General features: G+C 42.1%; 1 protein-coding gene across 1 annotated transcript in view; it reads left to right on the top strand.

Moving 5' to 3' along the window:
* TMEM132D (transmembrane protein 132D) overlaps window positions 1-16878 on the top strand; it is an 827192-nt gene that overhangs the window by 199465 nt on the left and 610849 nt on the right. Inside the window, exon 2 of the mRNA XM_015109701.3 lies at window positions 2667-3555. Coding sequence (XP_014965187.3) covers window positions 2667-3555 — 889 coding nt within the window. The remainder of the gene's footprint in view (window positions 1-2666; window positions 3556-16878) is intronic.

Genomic DNA, 16878 nt, shown 5'->3' with positions numbered 1-16878 from the left:
CCGCAGTGACCCCTGATTGCCTTATTGCTTTCCTGAATAAAATCGGAGGACCCAATGTCGTTGCCCTTGGAATGTGTAATTAGCTGTACAATTAAGTTTTGTGGCCTCAAGTAGTCGGGGTCAGATGTTCAACAGGGAAGTTCACGGAACCTTGGTATCTGGCATTAATGTTTAACCATCTGTAATTTGGTTGTCTGGCTTTGGCTGTTTCTAGCACAAATGGCAAAAGAGTGCTGAGGCAGCTCAAGGTACTTGTTCTAAGTGGTGCCCAGATGTGTTTTTAACAATAGGGCATGCTGTATCATTGATGTAGGTCTAATAGGAGTCTCATTACACGGAGAGGCCCATCTTCCTTAGTCCCATATCACCAGGATTACATGGAACTCTTAATGGGACAAAAGGATCCAGGATTCTGATTACAGGGATGGAAGCGAAGAGGACAGTGAATAACATCCTAGCGTAAAAACAGAATCTGTTCTTTGTAACATAAAAAGCATAATACACTTGTTGATTCATTACTTCACGTGTTTATCAAATATTTACTGAGTACCTGATATTTACCAGGCACTCTCTTAAAGACTGTGAATACAGCGGAGAAAAAAGCCCTCTGTATCATTTCTGCTCCCTGCCTTATCCCACGCTGGAGTGCACAGAGAATTACAGCAAAGCATAACGTGTTTTGATACAGGAAGTTGGGGATGCTACAGAAAAACCCAGATGGAGAACATAACCCAGAATCATACAGTCAAGGAAAGGATCCTGGCAAGGTGACTTTGCTACTGCAGCCAGAGAGGTCACAGAAATGTGGCTAGGCAAATGGGGAGAGGGTATCGAGAGAGGGGATGAAAAATTCTCTGCCTCTTGTTTTTCCTATAACTCACCTGTGAAAATACAAGTTTAGAGATAATATAAATCAGGAGTTATTTCCATAAAGTTAAAACATGTAATCTTTTTGAGGCATGAAGTCCCTTTCTATATCTAGGATATTTTGATTTTTGAAAACAAAAATCCATATTTAGGACATTGAACCCTAGGAAATTGTCCTTTGGGTGGGTGCAGATGGCTTACTTATAAGCAGTCTCAAATGGTTCAGCCCAAGACAAGCCTTAATTGTTTAAATGGAAGTTCAGCCTGCTCTGAGTTTGGTAATGCTGTTGATTGGAGAGATTTTTTCATCCCAGGCCTTCTGTAAACTCAAGTTGAATACATCTGTTGAACTTCTTGTCTAGAAGTTAAATTGGATGCAGCCTGACACCCTGTGGTGTCACAGCTGGGCTGAGTCTGCAGCGCTCCAGTCAGCCCCCTCGTGCTACCAATGGGTCCACGGGAAGCAAGGAGGGTCAGTGACCTGCTCCGTGGTCTCGCGAAGTCAGGAGCAGGACCCCTGCCTCCGAGCTCTTGGCTCTCTCAGCTGCTGGCAGACGACTGCCAAGAGGGGTCCTGACTCGGGTAGGCATCATGCTTCCAAATGTGTGTTTGTGTGGGCCTTTGAGAAAGGTGACGCCATGAGTGTCCGAGTCATCAAAGATAATTACATGGTGACTGACGAGAAGGGCTTCAGTGTAACTTGTGGAGCTTTGCCTAGAAAGTCAGCGTTCCCAGAGCCAATAGTTTCCATTCCTAAAACTCCTTAAATTGGTTCTTTGGATTATGCAATTGCTCTGCCTGCATTTTTCTTACAGAATGTAAGACCACCTGTAAAAATAACATTTTGGATTTTTCTCCCCCTGGGGGAGAGAGACGTTCAGTGAGGAAAAATGAACAATGGTTTTTGTTTGTTGCTGACCGCGTAGTGTCCACAGGATGTGGCTGGGATGGAAGCGGGGTGCTGCCCTTGCTTCTTAGGTTCTAGGGTCCAGTGTTTCACAGATGACTTGGAGCATGTGCTTTGTACACCTAGCCCTGGCACACTGGTCACATCATCTCATCTGTTTCTGGAGGGCCCCTCCCAATATATCCTTCCAAGGTCTTTTCTCTGCATCTCTCCCCTTAACTCCAAGCGGGGGCGGCTGTACACTGTGTAATTTATGATTGTGCATCTGCATCTATTTTTGCCTCAAGTCTGTTACCATTTCCCATTGGACATGTCCTTAAATGCAGCACGTGTGTATGGGTGGAACACACACACACACACACACACACACACACACACACACACACACACACAGAATCTGTATTAGGTGAAATGTGGACATAGCATTGATCCATGTGTTGAGAAAGTCGTTCCTGTTTTACCAGTCTCAATCTGTGTTGATTCAATGGGACGGTGCCTCTCTGTCGATGCTAGCTTGTTTGTGACAGTTTTCTAACACTTGTTCATTTCTCCTTTTATAAAAAAAAAAAAAAAAAGGTCTTTACCATAACCCCATAAAAACACCATTACCACGAGTTGAAATTTTAAAACTTCATTTGAATTGTATTTATTTGCATGCTCAGCTTTTTTATAGGTTAAATGATACTGGTTTTCTACTTAGGTTGGTGGCATTTATTTCTTCTGAAACAAATAATATGAAGCGAGTAGATTGGATTAAGAGGTTTGGGTAAGGAATTGCATAATTGGCATGAAGACAGGGTCCTCTGTTATGAAGGGGCCACGCAGGTGTCTGAAATACGGGTAACAGCACCTTAGCATTACTAACACCTGCACTGCGATTCCCTCCCCACAGTGACGGAAGGTCGAGGGATCCTTGAGAGCATCCAGAGGTTTTCCTTGCTGCCCACCTACCTCCCTGTGACCTACCACATCAACAACGCTGACGTCTCCTTCTTCCTGAAGGAAGCCAACCAGGATATCATGAGGAACTCCAGCCTGCAGTCCCGGGTGGAGTCATTTCTGATTTACAAATCCAAGAGGCTGCCTGTTCTCAATGCCAGCTACGGGCCTTTCTCCATCGAGCAAGTGGTGCCCCAGGATTTAATGCTACCTTCCAACCCGTTTGGATTCACCAACAAATTTTCTCTTAACTGGAAACTGAAAGCCCACATCCTGCGGGACAGAGTCTACCTGAGCCGGCCCAAAGTGCAGGTTCTGTTCCACATCGTGGGCAGAGACTGGGACGACCGCAGCGCCGGGGAGAAGCTGCCGTGCCTGAGGCTCTTTGCTTTCCGAGAGACCAGAGAGGTGCGGGGCAGCTGCCGGCTGAAGGGGGACCTGGGGCTGTGTGTGGCCGAGCTGGAGCTCCTGTCCAGCTGGTTCAGCCCCCCCACGGTGGTGGCCGGGAGGAAGAAGGCCGTGGACCAGCCGGAGGGGACCCCCGTGGAGCTCTACTACACCGTGCACCCAGGGGCTGAGCGAGGGGACTGCGTCAGGGAGGATGCGAGGAAAAGCAATGGGATCCGGACAGGCCACAGTGACATGGATGAGTCCGGGCCCCCCTTGCAGAGGATCGGGAGCATCTTCCTTTACCAGACTCACAGGAAGCCTTCCCTGAGAGAACTGCGCCTGGACAGCAGCGTGGCCATCCACTACATACCAAAGACCGTGAGGAAAGGAGACGTGCTGACTTTCCCCGTTTCCATCTCCAGAAATTCCACTGAAGATCGCTTCACGCTGAGGTAGGTCGTTTCCCCATGTCTGTCTGTACCCGCCCGTCGATCAGGATCAGGTGGTGTTTTCGAGAAGCTGTTTGGCCAGATGAGTTGTGTTATCACTCACCAAAGTGGAGCCGGCCTTCCCGTTTTTACAAACTCCACCTGCACTGTGGAGATCAGTCTGATCTTTCCGGGTTGGCAATTTGGTTGTGAGAATATTCGTCTTCATAGATTTTCCAGGCCATTGATAGGGCAGTCAGGGAGATGCTGATGGTAATGCCTTTTGCCTTAGCTTCGGGTATTATCAGCAAGTTTGGGGAATGCTAAAGTTATCCAAGAAGACTTTTCAAAATTGGACAGTTAAATGCCTCCCAGCTGAAAGGAGATTGCAAATGAAATGGCAACAGTTGTCAGAAAGGACAGAGAACAGGGTTTTGCCAACTCAAAATCTATTCCAGATATGTAAGTTCTAAGTATAATATGGTACCAACCTCAAAGTTACCATTTTGTGTCTCCCTGGAAATAGAACTTGGTGTTCAAAAAAATAAATGAGCATAATGTGTGAAGAATATACAGTAGAATTTGTTGAGTTTCTTATGTAAGAATATACCAAAGACAAGACATTGAAAATAAGCTCTGTGTACTTTAGAATAAATATGGGCTGCTTTTCACTTTGGAATATAATGTGTGAGGGAAGCTACTTGCCTAGGCTTGATTGTATTTTCATTATATAGTTTTAGTTTTATTTTCAACACAGACAAGTTTGATTATAACAGCTGTTTAGTAGAAGTGTTACTGGGTTATGAAAAATGTCCTAGCACTGCTGTATAACTCAACAATTTGACCCGATGTGCAATGTAGTAAAATGTGTGTTATGACTTCCGAAATTAGGAGCGCAACTGTATGTAAGATATATTTCATACGTGGGCTTACGGAGTTCATCCAGTAATGACCAGCTGTCTATCCCCCTTCATATGGGATTTATGGTTGCCTTCTCTAGCTTTTCTTTTCTTCTATTCTTTTTTCTATCCTTTTCTTTCTCCCTTTCTCCCTCTCTCCTCCCCCCTCCCTTCTCCTCTCCTCCTTCCCGTCCCCCTCACCCCTCGTCCCTCCCCTCCCCTCGTCCCTCCCCTCCCCTCGTCCCTCCCCTCCCCTCGTCCCTCCACTCCCCTCTCCCCTCCCATCCCTCGCCCCTCCCATCCCCTCCCCCCTCCCCGCCCCTCCCCTCGCCCCTTCCCTCGCCCTCCCCGCCCCCGTCCCTCCCCTCCATTCGCCCCTCCCCTTCCCTCGCCCCTCCCCTCGCCCTTCCCCTCTCCCTTCCCCCTTCTTCCTTTATGTTTAAAGGGTGGATGCATTTAAGAAAATAAATCACCGTTTTGATTCTGTGTTGCACATTTAATTTTATTTCATTGTGACCTAGTATTAGAAAATGCCTTTTTGATTTTAACTAAAGAAACAACCTAATGGACATGCATCTAATGACCGAACTTGGCTAAGTCCTGGAAGGTAAAAACCTTTGGCCTGGTTGGATGTGCCATTCGTGGATTAGCCGCAGGGATTTAGGGCAAAGGAACACATCTGTCGGGCCGAGCCTTCATTAGCGTTCCCTTCCCTCCCTCTGGAAATCGGATCTAGATCCAGCTGGCCACAGGTCCTCAGCGAGGTCTGCTAGCTTTGTGTTTTACTTTTCTGGGTCCAAAAGTCTTACATAGTATTCTCTGTGAGGATGGCTGCTTGTGTAGAGAAATAATTTGATGGTAGAAACAAAAGGTTTGAATAGGGGAGCTTTGTTCTTACACCGTTTCAAACTGTCTGCCATCTTTTAGGTCTGCCAACGACTGACTAGATTTTCTGAACCCGGGATTAAACACTGCAATCCCCTGAAGCTTTGCCTCTCAGGAGATGAGAGCCACATACGGCTTGTGTGTGTGTGCGTGTGTGTGGAAGCAGTGATATGTGTAGCACTGAATTTCACAGAAAGCTTTGTGTCTCATGACTTTATTAGACACTAAACATATCCATTAGGGTCCACGGGTGGCTTTTATCTTTGGCAATCTGTAACAAAACCAAGATAAATTCACTATGCTTGGCTGCACAATATGAGACTCCAAGTCTTGGCAAATTCAGAAGCAAATGCATTTGAAGCTTCTAAATTTGGTGGCTCCACTCACAGGTCAAAGTTTGGAAAATTTGGGAAGTACAGCAAAAGTATATTTGTTCAGAGCCCATCAATTAGAAATGTCAATTCGATTTAAAAAATCAGTTTTACAGATAAGAACAACGATGAAGGAAATGTTTCATGAATGTGTGTTTACCTCAGTACAATGCTACAGTTTCTTTAAGAGGTTGCATTTATAATGTGCTTGCTGCATACTTAAAACGCTCTGATTATGGATGAGTCTCATGTGTTTATGTAAACAGCTGGAGGTTAACTTGGACCTGGCAAGATTATTCTTTAGCTTGAATCCCTATAATTAGAAAATAATAAAACTGTATATCTTTTTAAATGAAGTCAATTTGACACTAATTTAGCATAGCTTCCAAATATTTAGAATTGGTGTGTGTCTGTTCTCTCTGGCTATCTGCTATAAATAACCCTGAAGGATCCAGCCAAATATCCTTGGGCACTTTTCTCCGAATTGTGACTGTGTTTCTAGACTCTCTGTGTTGAAAGTGCTGGCATGGCCCAGCGTCGGGCTCCTGTTTCATAGGTCAGGTACCAGTCAGACATCCAGGGCCAGTCAAGGATGACCAGAGTGAGAGGGGACCAGACTAACTGCCACCAATGGGAGGGATATATGCAAATATGCATCATGCACATTTGCAAATTGTGGACTGATGCAGCGGCTGCGGTTTGAGTTCTTTGTTGATAACGACTGACCACCCACTGTACACCTCTCCGGCGGCGTGCCTGTGATCTCATGGGCACTCAGGGGCATGCGACGGCTGAAGCACAGGAGTTAGCTTCTTTCTCTGTGTATACTTGTATGCGTGTATATGTGCGTGTATGTTTCACGCTTTAAGAACAAGAAAACCCAGGTGGGGCTGTTTGTCATCTTACAACTTCTGTTCTATCCTGGCACTTCTATCTTCTGAAGGTGACACCTGCAGGAAAAGAAAAGCAAAACGCTTTCTTTCATTCCTGAGACATCTAACAATCTCATTCAATCCCAGAAAATGTTTTCCTTCAAGTGAACAACTGAAGCATCCCACAGCACTGGAAACCTTTCTTCTATATTTTTCTAGCCACACATTCTCCTGTGTCCCTCCCCCACTGAGAGCGAGGCTCAGATGCATCCCGGTCTCTATTTACCTGCCATGGGCCTGGAGGAAGATAAGAACTGGGACTCTTTCTTTCACGTCCTCACCAGTTATTTTTCCATTCCTTTTCATCACAGGGAGTCAGTTTCCAAAGAGTTCTGGTCTTCAGATCCGAATGGAAGGCTGGAACCCAGTGTAGGCGTAGCATTCCCTTGATTACCTAACAGTCCAGAATAATCAGCCGGGAGGCCTACAACACTGGAACAAGCTCAGAGAAGGGGCTGTTCTTAAAGGCAGGGACATCCTTCAATTTCTTGAATGAATGAATGAATGAATGAATGAATGAATTGCTGATTATCAACAGATATGTGTACTTTGCTGAGGTCTTTGTAGTTTTAAATGCTCAAGAATTTGTTAAGCGCCATATGCCTAGCACTGTGATTGGCTTTAAGTCCAGGTCAGAATAAGACATTACCAAGGAGATATTCTTGCACAGGTGAGACTTAGAAAGGAGATAGCAAGATAATAAAATACGAGTGTTTGACAAGGGGCAGAAGTGAGCCTGGCATTGATGAGGCCCAGATGATATTCTTTGGTGGTTTGGGCAGCCAGATATGTGGAAGACTTAAAGCTTGTTAGGAAATAATATGGTGGTTTGAGATTGACCCTGTGAGCTTAATTCACTTGACTGATGTAACCTTTGAACCTGTGTTGGCCCAGAATAGGATTTCTTCTTACTGTGTTTCAGGTAAAATATGCCCTGGTGTATCCAATGATATTCTAAGTTGCAGGCCATAAATCATCCTCCAGCTAATTTAAGAAAAAATAATAAAAGGGTTTACTGGATGGATATCATGGGACCCAGCTTGGCCATGCAGATTCGGATGGAGGTTGGAGGCTGAGTGTGGACACAGCAGCCTCCCAGCAACTCTCTCCTGCCCTCACAGTGAATTCCTTCCGTAGTTTTCCTGGTTATCTGCACGTCAGCTGCAGAGACCTCCATGCAGCCCCTGCTGAATCACCTGTCTACTAGCTGGCCGTGCCAGGGGTAGGAGAGGGACCAGATGCGGCTTCCATGAAGTAAAATGGTTCCTCGAATTACCTTTCACTAAGAACACATCCCATGAGATGAGGCATTTTCCTCTTGTGAAGATTGGTGCACGGTTACAAAGAGGACAGATGTTGGTGTCTTCAAATTAGACCAATGTCCAGTGACATGTGGTCTGTACCTGGGATTGTACATCCCCTTATTACCTAGTGGGGATTGACAGAGCTGCTTGAAATAGAGAGAAGGGCAAGAAGCAGACAGGCTTTTACTTTCAGAACTGATTTGATTTTACAAAAAACTTGTGAACTTATTGCAGTGTTCCCATATGTCCCCGCTAGTTTCCTCTTTTATTAATACCTTACATTCGTGTGCTACATTTGTCCCAATTAATGCACCAATATTGACACATGATGATTAGCTAAAGTCCATACTTTATTCAAATTTCCTTAGTTTTTATCTACCGCTCCCCTTGGCTGATCCAGGAGACTACATTACATGTAAGGGTCATGTCTCCTGGAACTCCTGTTCAAAGAAAAACTTCAGCTGAATTAAATTCAAAGGAGTTCAACTGAGCAATGAATGACTCGTGAATCAGGCAGCTCCCAGAATCACAGCAGATTCAGATAGACTCCAGGGGTGGCTTGTGGTCAGAACACATTTATAGACCAAAAAAGTAAAGTGATACACAGAAATTGGAAGTGAGGTACCGAAACAGCTGGGTTGGTTACAGCTCAGTGTTTGCCTTACTTGAACACAGTTTGAACACTCAGCAGTGTATGACTGGTTGAAGTGTGGGCGCTGGGATTGGCCAAGACTCAGCGACTGTTACAGGCACATACTCCAAAGTTAAGTTTTCAATCTTGTCTACCTATTAAGCTAGGTTGCAGTTCATCCACAAGGTCTCAAACATGGAAATACAGTCCTTCTCAGGCCATATTTATTTTGCTTTAACACTCCTGTAGCTGTGACCATTTCTTAGACTTTCTTTGGTTTTGGTGGCTTTGACCATTTTGAGACTTACTGGTCGGCTGTTTTGAGGAATGCTCTTCAACTGGGATTTGTCTGATGCTCTTTCTCCTGATTGCACTGGGTTTGGGGGAGGAAAACCACAGAGCCAAAGTGCCATGTTTGTCACATCGAGGGTGCATACGGCCCACGTGACTTGCTACTGTTGATGTTCACTTCCAGGGCTGACAGCTGCTGTGAGACCCCAGTTCTGGCCTTTTTAGTTTAAATGGATTTAAACAAGAGACACACAGCAAAGGAGATGCACTATAGAGCAATGTATTGAAAAGAAAATATTTGGAAAGTTCAGTTCAGATTAGATAGTACACCAGAGAGTGAGAGCATTCAAGGCAGGCTGCTGGTAAGGATGAGACAGCAAAGACGGGCACTAGGGAGCCTCCCTTTATGGGAGCCTTACATGATTATTCATAAGCGGGTGGCAAGAGGTGTTACTAGGAAGCATGTCTGGGGGAGGTCCTCTGGGTGCACATGCGCAGTAGCTGTACGAGCGTGTTCATACATCGCATGTCTCATTAGCGTCCAAAATCTCCACCCAGGGGTGTGTTTTTTTACTATTATAGTGAGCAAAGGGTCTGCCTGAGGACAGGTAAAATCCAAATACGCATGCTGTCTACAGGGGAAATTCCCTACTGGAGATTGCTCTGCTTGAATGAGTTTGACGTTTATTGTGTTGATCCTAAGGTCCCAAGGTTGCCATATCCTGAGGACATGGTCGCTTCCTCGGCCACCTATCCCGCCTCACCAGCACCGGGCTGGGCTGGGTTTGGCAGGTTTCTCCACTGTAAAGTTACTTTTTTCCCATTCTTCCAAGGCTATACTTTGCAAGGAAGTGCTTATCCCCAGCTCACAATTGTAAAGAGGGAAGTGGTGCTTCACCCCCTTGAGGGTAATATAGCTGCTTAAGTTATTTACAATTCTGCAGGTGACATTTGCTTATTTTCCCTCATTTATGTATTTATTCAATAATATACTTATTTCAGTGAGAACACCTGGATATTTATTTTATACTTTGGGTTATAATCTAATATTATTTCATAAATTTTGTTGCTCAAATTTTCCCACTCTGGCTATTGACAGCTTTTTCATTTGGCTCCAGTACAGTGTAAAATAGGAATGGTGAGAAGGGCTTGTTATGCCGCATTCCTCTTCTTAGCGAGTAAGCATCTAGTTTCTCGACATTCAGTACGCGTCACCTTTACGCTTTTTGTTCATATTCTTTATCAAGTTGACAAAGTTCTCTTTCCTTCGTAGTTTGGTTAGAGTTTTTCTTTATCACGACTTCCTGTACATTTTGTCAAGTTTGTTTTTAAATTATATATTGTTAAGTTCCAGGGTACAAGTGCAGGTTTGTTACATAGGTAAACATGTGCCATGGTGGTTTGCTGCACCTATCAACCCCTCACCTAGGTATTAAGCCCAGCAAGCATTAGTTCTTTTTCTTAATGCTCTCCCCTCACTGCCCTCCCATGACAGGCTGCAGTGAATGTTGTTCCCCTCTCTGTGTCCCTGTTTTCTCATTGTTCAGCTCCACTTATAAGTGAGAACATGTGGTGTTTGGTTTTCTGTTCCTTTGTTAGTTTGCTGAGGATAATGGCTTCCAAGTACATCCATGCCCCTGCAAAGGATATGATCTCATTCCTTGTTATGGCTGCATAGTATTCTGTGGTGTATCTGTACCACATTTTCTTTATCCAGTCTATCATTGATGGGCATTTGGGTTGATTCCATGTCTTTGCTATTGTGAATAGTGTGAATAGTGCTGCAATGAACATATGCATGCATGTATCTTTATAATAGAATGATTTGTATTCCTTTAGGTCTATACCCAGAATGGGAGAAAGTTTTTGCAATCTATCCATCTGACAAAGGTCTAATATGCAGCATCTACAAGGAACTTAGGCAAATTTATAAGAAAATAACAACTCCATTGAAAAGTGAGCAAAGTTTCTTTCCTATGCCAGTTGACATAGTCGTATGATCTTTCTCCTTTAGCCCGTGAATGCAGCGAAAGAATGATCTTGATTAAGTTTTTGAACATTAAATCAGCCTTGTATACCTGGAATAAATTCCACTTGTGTGTGGTGTGTAATTCTTTTTATATATTGTTGGATTCAATTTAATGCTTTATTGAGGATTTTAATACCCATGTTACTGAGAGATATTAGTTTGCACTTTTGTTTTTTCTTGAATGTCTTCATATGGTTTTGGTAATATGGTTAGAACATCTTCCCTCTGCTTCTCTTTTGCTCGGACACAGTGTGTAGAAATGGTAATTTATATCTTCAATGTTCATAAGTTTTCACTGGTGAATCCATCTGAGCCTGGTGATTTCATTTTTCGGGGGGTTATTAATAATTTACTCACCTTTAATAGATAGGGCTATTCATGCTACTGATTTTTCCTTGTGTGAATTTTGTTAGTGTCTTTCAAGGAATCCATCTATCTTATATCCAAGTTATAAAATTTGTGGGTATAGAGTTAGCTGCTGTATTCCTTATTATTTTTTGGGAGGAGTTGTTTTGCTTGTTTTTGTTTTAATTTTTATTTTTATTATAAATTGAAAGATTATAGCTGTATATATGTGTACAAAGTGATGTTATGGTTTATGAATACAGTGTGGAATACTTAGCTAATTAACATATTCATCACCTCAGCTATTTACCATTTCTGTGGTGAGAACATTTGAAATTTAATCTCAGCAATTTTAAATGCACACTACATTATTATCTACTGTATTCACCAGGGTGTGTAATATATCTCAAAGAAGAAAACTTACCTTTTACTTTACAGAGGATCAGTGGTGATGAGTCTTCTTTCATTTTTGTTATTGGTAATTTTGTCTTCCCTTTTTCCTTGTTAGCCTGAGTAGGATTTTATCAGTTTTATTGATCTTTTCAAAGAATTAGCTTTTGGTTTTGTAGGTTTTCTCTATCGTTTTTCTATTTTCAATTTCATTGATTTTTTTCTCTAATTTGTATAATTTCCTTCTGCTTGATTCAGGTATAATTTGTTCTTTAGGTTGTCTACACTTAACACGAATTAATTTTAGATTAGGTTATTGATTTTAGATCTTCTTTCTAATATATGTTTTTAATGCTATAAATATTTCTCTAAGCACTGCTTTTCTGCATCTCAAAATTGGGGGTAAGTTATATTTTCTTTTTAATTTAGTTTAAAATACTTTTAATTTTTTTGAGACTGATTCATATGTTATTGAGAAGTGTGTTTTTAATTAACAAATATTTGTTGGACTTACCATCTGTCTTTCTAGTATTGATTTCTAGTTTAATTACTACTGTGGCTTGAGAACATACTTTGCATAATTTCTGTTTTACATGTAAGGCTACATGGCACAGAATGTACTCTTTCTTTGTAAATGTTTCATGTGATTTTGAGAAGAAAGTGTATTCTTCTTTTGGATGGAATGTTCCATAAATGTCAATTAGATCAAGTTGATTGATAGTGGGTTCGGGTCATCTACATCCTTACTGATTTTCTGCCTGCTTGATCTATCAGTTGCTCACAGAGGAGTGTTAAGTTTCCTACTATAATAGGAGGATTGTTTATATCTCCTTCAAGTTCTATCGGTGATTGTCTCATATATTTTGATGTGCGTTTGTTAGATGCATACACATTTAGGATTGTTGTAACTTCTTGGATAATTAGCCCATTTGTCATTATATAATGCTTCTGCTTTACCCCTGATAATTTTCCTTTTTGTAAAATCTGCTTTGTCTGGGATTTATGTGAATACTGAAAGTTTTATTTATTATTGTTAGCATGACCTTTCTCTATCTCTTTACTTTTAACCTGTAAAAGTCTTTTGAGCTGAAGTGGGATTTTGGTAAATATTATATAGGCACATCATGTTTTTAAATCTACTTTGACAATATCTCTCTTTTAATTGGTATATTTAGTCTGTTCACATTTAAATGCTTTTCATATAGTTAGATTAATATCGATCATGTTTTTAACTATTTTCTATTAATTTCATGTGTTCTTCGTTTTGTATCCACCCCTTTTTCTACCTTTTCTGATTCCAATATTTTATGTGATTACACTTGCTAGCCTCTCTTGGTGTACCAATTTTACTTAAAATATTGTTTCTCTAAAATTTTTAATATACATTTTAACTAATCTGAGTCAATTTCGTATAACACTGTCATGCTTCCCATGTAGCACAGGTAACTTACAACTGCGTTTTCCCAGTTACCCTCATGTCCTTTGCGACATTGCTGTGATTCATCACTACTATTATTGCTTTAAACAAACAGTATATGTTGATCAATTAAGAAAAATAATTTTACCATCATGTATTTCTTCCTTGAATGTATCTGTCTTTCCAGATTTGGGAGTGGCATTTTGTCCTAAAATCTCAGTTCTCCAATGAGTCTGAGAAAATGTAGTGCTTTTCAGTTTTCCATCCTTTTTCTTGTAAGAAGAATTGTGATGACTTCCAAGCCATGTACATGTCAGAACTGAAACCAGTAGTTCCCAGGACTGTGTTTCTTAACACCTTTTTTTTTTTTTTCTTTTTTGACGTTACAGAAACACGATTTGAATCAGTTTAAAGAAAAACGAGAATTTATTATAAGGGTATTGGTATGGCTCATGAAGCCCTAGGACAGTATTGATTCTGACCTAGAACCCAGAAGCTAATTGGCTTAGAAGAAACTCATCCAGTGCCCTAAATCAACGGTGCAAGAAATAGGTAGAATTGAAGTTCAGGTGTAAGAGGGAGTGTCGTGTGAAATGTGACTGGAAGAATTGGGAGTTAGTTTACAAAGAGTCATGCTGCAGGCAGTTGGGGAGCATTTAGGTTTCATGAGTGGGGGCATGACATGCTTGTGTTCACTTAAAGAGGTAGGGAAGGCAATTCTGGGCTGAGAGAATCTGCATTTTCTTCTGGGAACTTGTATAATATTTAGAATTAAATCATGTCTAGATTTTTGGTGCCCCATTTTTCTCAGCTATAAGAATATGTTTTCTCTATATCTGATCAGGAATCAAGGTGCAATTCAGAAAGAGAGGCTTTTAAGTAAAAACAGTGGAATTGTGATATTTAAGTGCTGCCCCTGTTCCATGTTTTGCTAGAAGGTCACCATGTGACTTTGGAGAAGTCAGGCAACCACCAAGGCTAAGTTTGGATAGGGTTGGTTTGAGTAGACTAGGTTCCTCAGCCTCATACTGTTGACATTTGGATCAGACAATATTTTGTTGTGAGGCTAGTCTGTGCATTGTAGGACGTTGAGAAGCATCTCTGGCCTCTAATTACTAGATGCCTATTAACTGCTACCACCCATTGTGATGACTGAAAAATGTGTCCAGATATTGCCAAATATCCCCCAGGGGACACAATAACCTCTAGTTAGAGACACCTGGACTAGATGATGGTTGTGGGAGAAAATATTCATAAAACAAATTCACCTCTTGCATAGAGGAAGGTTCTGCATTCGGATTTAAGGTGACATTCTATTGTTATTTTTTCTTGGAAATTCTTTAAATTGCATATTTCATTTAGTTTTCCATCCACTAGAAAGTCTGCTCCATAAGGCAGAAGACTTGGTCTGTTTGCTGCTGTTTCTTCATTATCTAGTACAATACCTCACACACCACAATCACTCATGAGATATTGGAAGGATGAGTGGATGTCACTGTCCCCATAAGTCCACCCCACCTACTTTCCATTTAGCATTGGGCCAGAGACTAGGTTCTTTGGCTAGGCTCTCCATGAAGCAATGGTGTGGGTTTCAAGGCCATGTGTGGAAAATAACCCAGAGTCAAATGCAAGCACATTAAGGTGTTTGCGTAAGGTGTTTCCGTGAGAGGAGCTCAGGAACTGAGATTCACCGAGACAGTTGTTTTCAATAGCAATGGCTCATTAAGACAATCTGACCCCAACATTGGTCTGGGGTGAGGCCCTGGTTTCAGAATTTTTAAAAAGCTCTCACAGTGATTCTTATGTGCAGCTGGAGTTGAGAATCACTGGTTACATTTCTACCAACTCATTATTATGGAGATAAGCTGATTAGGTAGATTGGGAAAGTAACATTTAAATAAACTACTTAAACTTCTCTCTCTCTCTCGTATGATTGATTCATATAAGTAAATGCCTGTTTGTGAAAACACCACCATATAGCCATATGCACATCCTCTTTGCACACAGTTTCCTGAATTCTCTTTTCAGGATGTTAATCCCCAGTGGCTCCAGCTCAAGGCCCTCTCCCTCAGCTGACTGCTGTGGCTCCTTTGGAGCTGTCAGATGTTTTTGGTCAAGGCTTATGGCTACACACACATTTATGTGTCAAACAATGTGAGTGCTCTGATCCTCTTAGGGAAAGGGGAGGAGAAAGGAATGTGATAACAGTGAGTACCTATCATTTTCCTGGATTTGTACTGGGTTTGTTTTCTGTGGTTTCATGTAATCTCCCTAACTAACTAACAGGTGGTTCATTGTTAGTCAGCAACAGAAATTCACTCTGACCAACTGGCAGGCTCTTGGGAATTCCAGAGATGAGTGGAAAGACAGGGAAGAAGATGCAGAGCCAAGCAGGACCCAAAACTGCTCCCTTGACCTGGGAAGCTTAAACTGAGTTTTGTAGTGAGGAGTGCCTGTACCAGCAAGCCTCTGCTATGGCCCTAGATGCTCCTGTGAACATCTGTCCAGACTTGGTCAGTGGCTCAAACTTCAGAGTGCCAGGAAAAAACGTCCTCTGGGCAAGCTTAAGTCACATTTTCACCCCCTGGTTGTGCCAAAGGAAGGAGAGAAAACAACCTAACTCTTCCAGTAACCCAGTTGGAAGTGGCTCCTGCGTTCACCCTCCCACCAAGATCAACACCAATAGGGGGCAACTACTACCCCTCCTCAGATAATTCAGGGAGCTCTCAGGATGCAGGCATAGAACCTGGGTGACCGAAACATGACTAATGTTCACTGCAGACTCCTCAATGAACTATCCTCCCTAGGGTAGAGATGAGGAAATTGACATTAATTTGTTCCCCCAACAAAAGGAGATTTGAAATTTGTATCTGCATACTTTTGACCTCACATTCTTCCTTTCTGTGCTTTGTGTAATGTTGCCTGAGTATTCCTGAAGGACCCCACTGTTCTTATGTTGCATAAATTTCTGTTGCAAGTACAGAAGAGACAGGTGTCATAACTCAGTGCTGTGCCATCCACAAAGCCCCCAAGACTCTGCAGAATGATACAGATAGTACTCAGGACATCCCTGCAAGGAATTTGAGATAAACACATTTGAAAGGAGCAGTTTGCTCCTATTGCCTCAAAGCCTATAACATCCGAGGACCCTTAAAGGAGGCTAGTGCAGTGAGATTTCTATACCCATTTAATTGAAAAACAGCTAGAAGGAAAAACCCGAAAAGCATGTAGAAACATTTCATCCACAGTCTTTTCATTCCTCTGGGAGTTGAGATAGGGCCATTGATGGGGTCCTGTGGGAAGCAAGGTCTCAACCTTCATCTTCAAGTATTCACCTCTTGATGGAACATCCAAGAAATGTAAGAAGAGAAAAATCAATATGAATGGATGTGAACATAAATGGTGTTACTGGCTCCTTTGTGGCTTTAGGAAGTTCTCCCAGGGAGTGGTTGTGTGGGATTTGCTTTGGCAAAATATGAGAGTAAACACCTGAGTATCTGCCACTGTGTCCTTAGACTATGGGGTTCAGTCCAGCTGTTTTTATAAAAGAAATTTTTTAAAGAATGTTTAGTCTTTGTATTAGTGTGTTTTCATGCTGCTATAAAGAACTGCCCAAGACTGGGTAATTTATAAAGAAAAGAGGTTTAGTTGACTCACAGTTCTGCAGGACTGGGGAGGCCTCAGGAAACTTACAATCATGGCAGAAGGGGAAGCCAACACATCCTTCTTCACATGAAAGCTGGAAGGAGAAGTGCTGAGCAAAGGGGAAAAAACCCTTATAAAACCATCAGATCTCATGAGAACTCACTCACTATCATGAGAATAGCAGCATGGCATGGGGGTAACCACCGCC

Source organism: Macaca mulatta, chromosome 11, assembly GCF_049350105.2.
Source record: "Macaca mulatta isolate MMU2019108-1 chromosome 11, T2T-MMU8v2.0, whole genome shotgun sequence".
In the NCBI taxonomy this organism is placed as follows: Eukaryota; Metazoa; Chordata; class Mammalia; order Primates; family Cercopithecidae; genus Macaca; species Macaca mulatta.
This window is presented reverse-complemented; position numbering and strand designations above follow the sequence as displayed.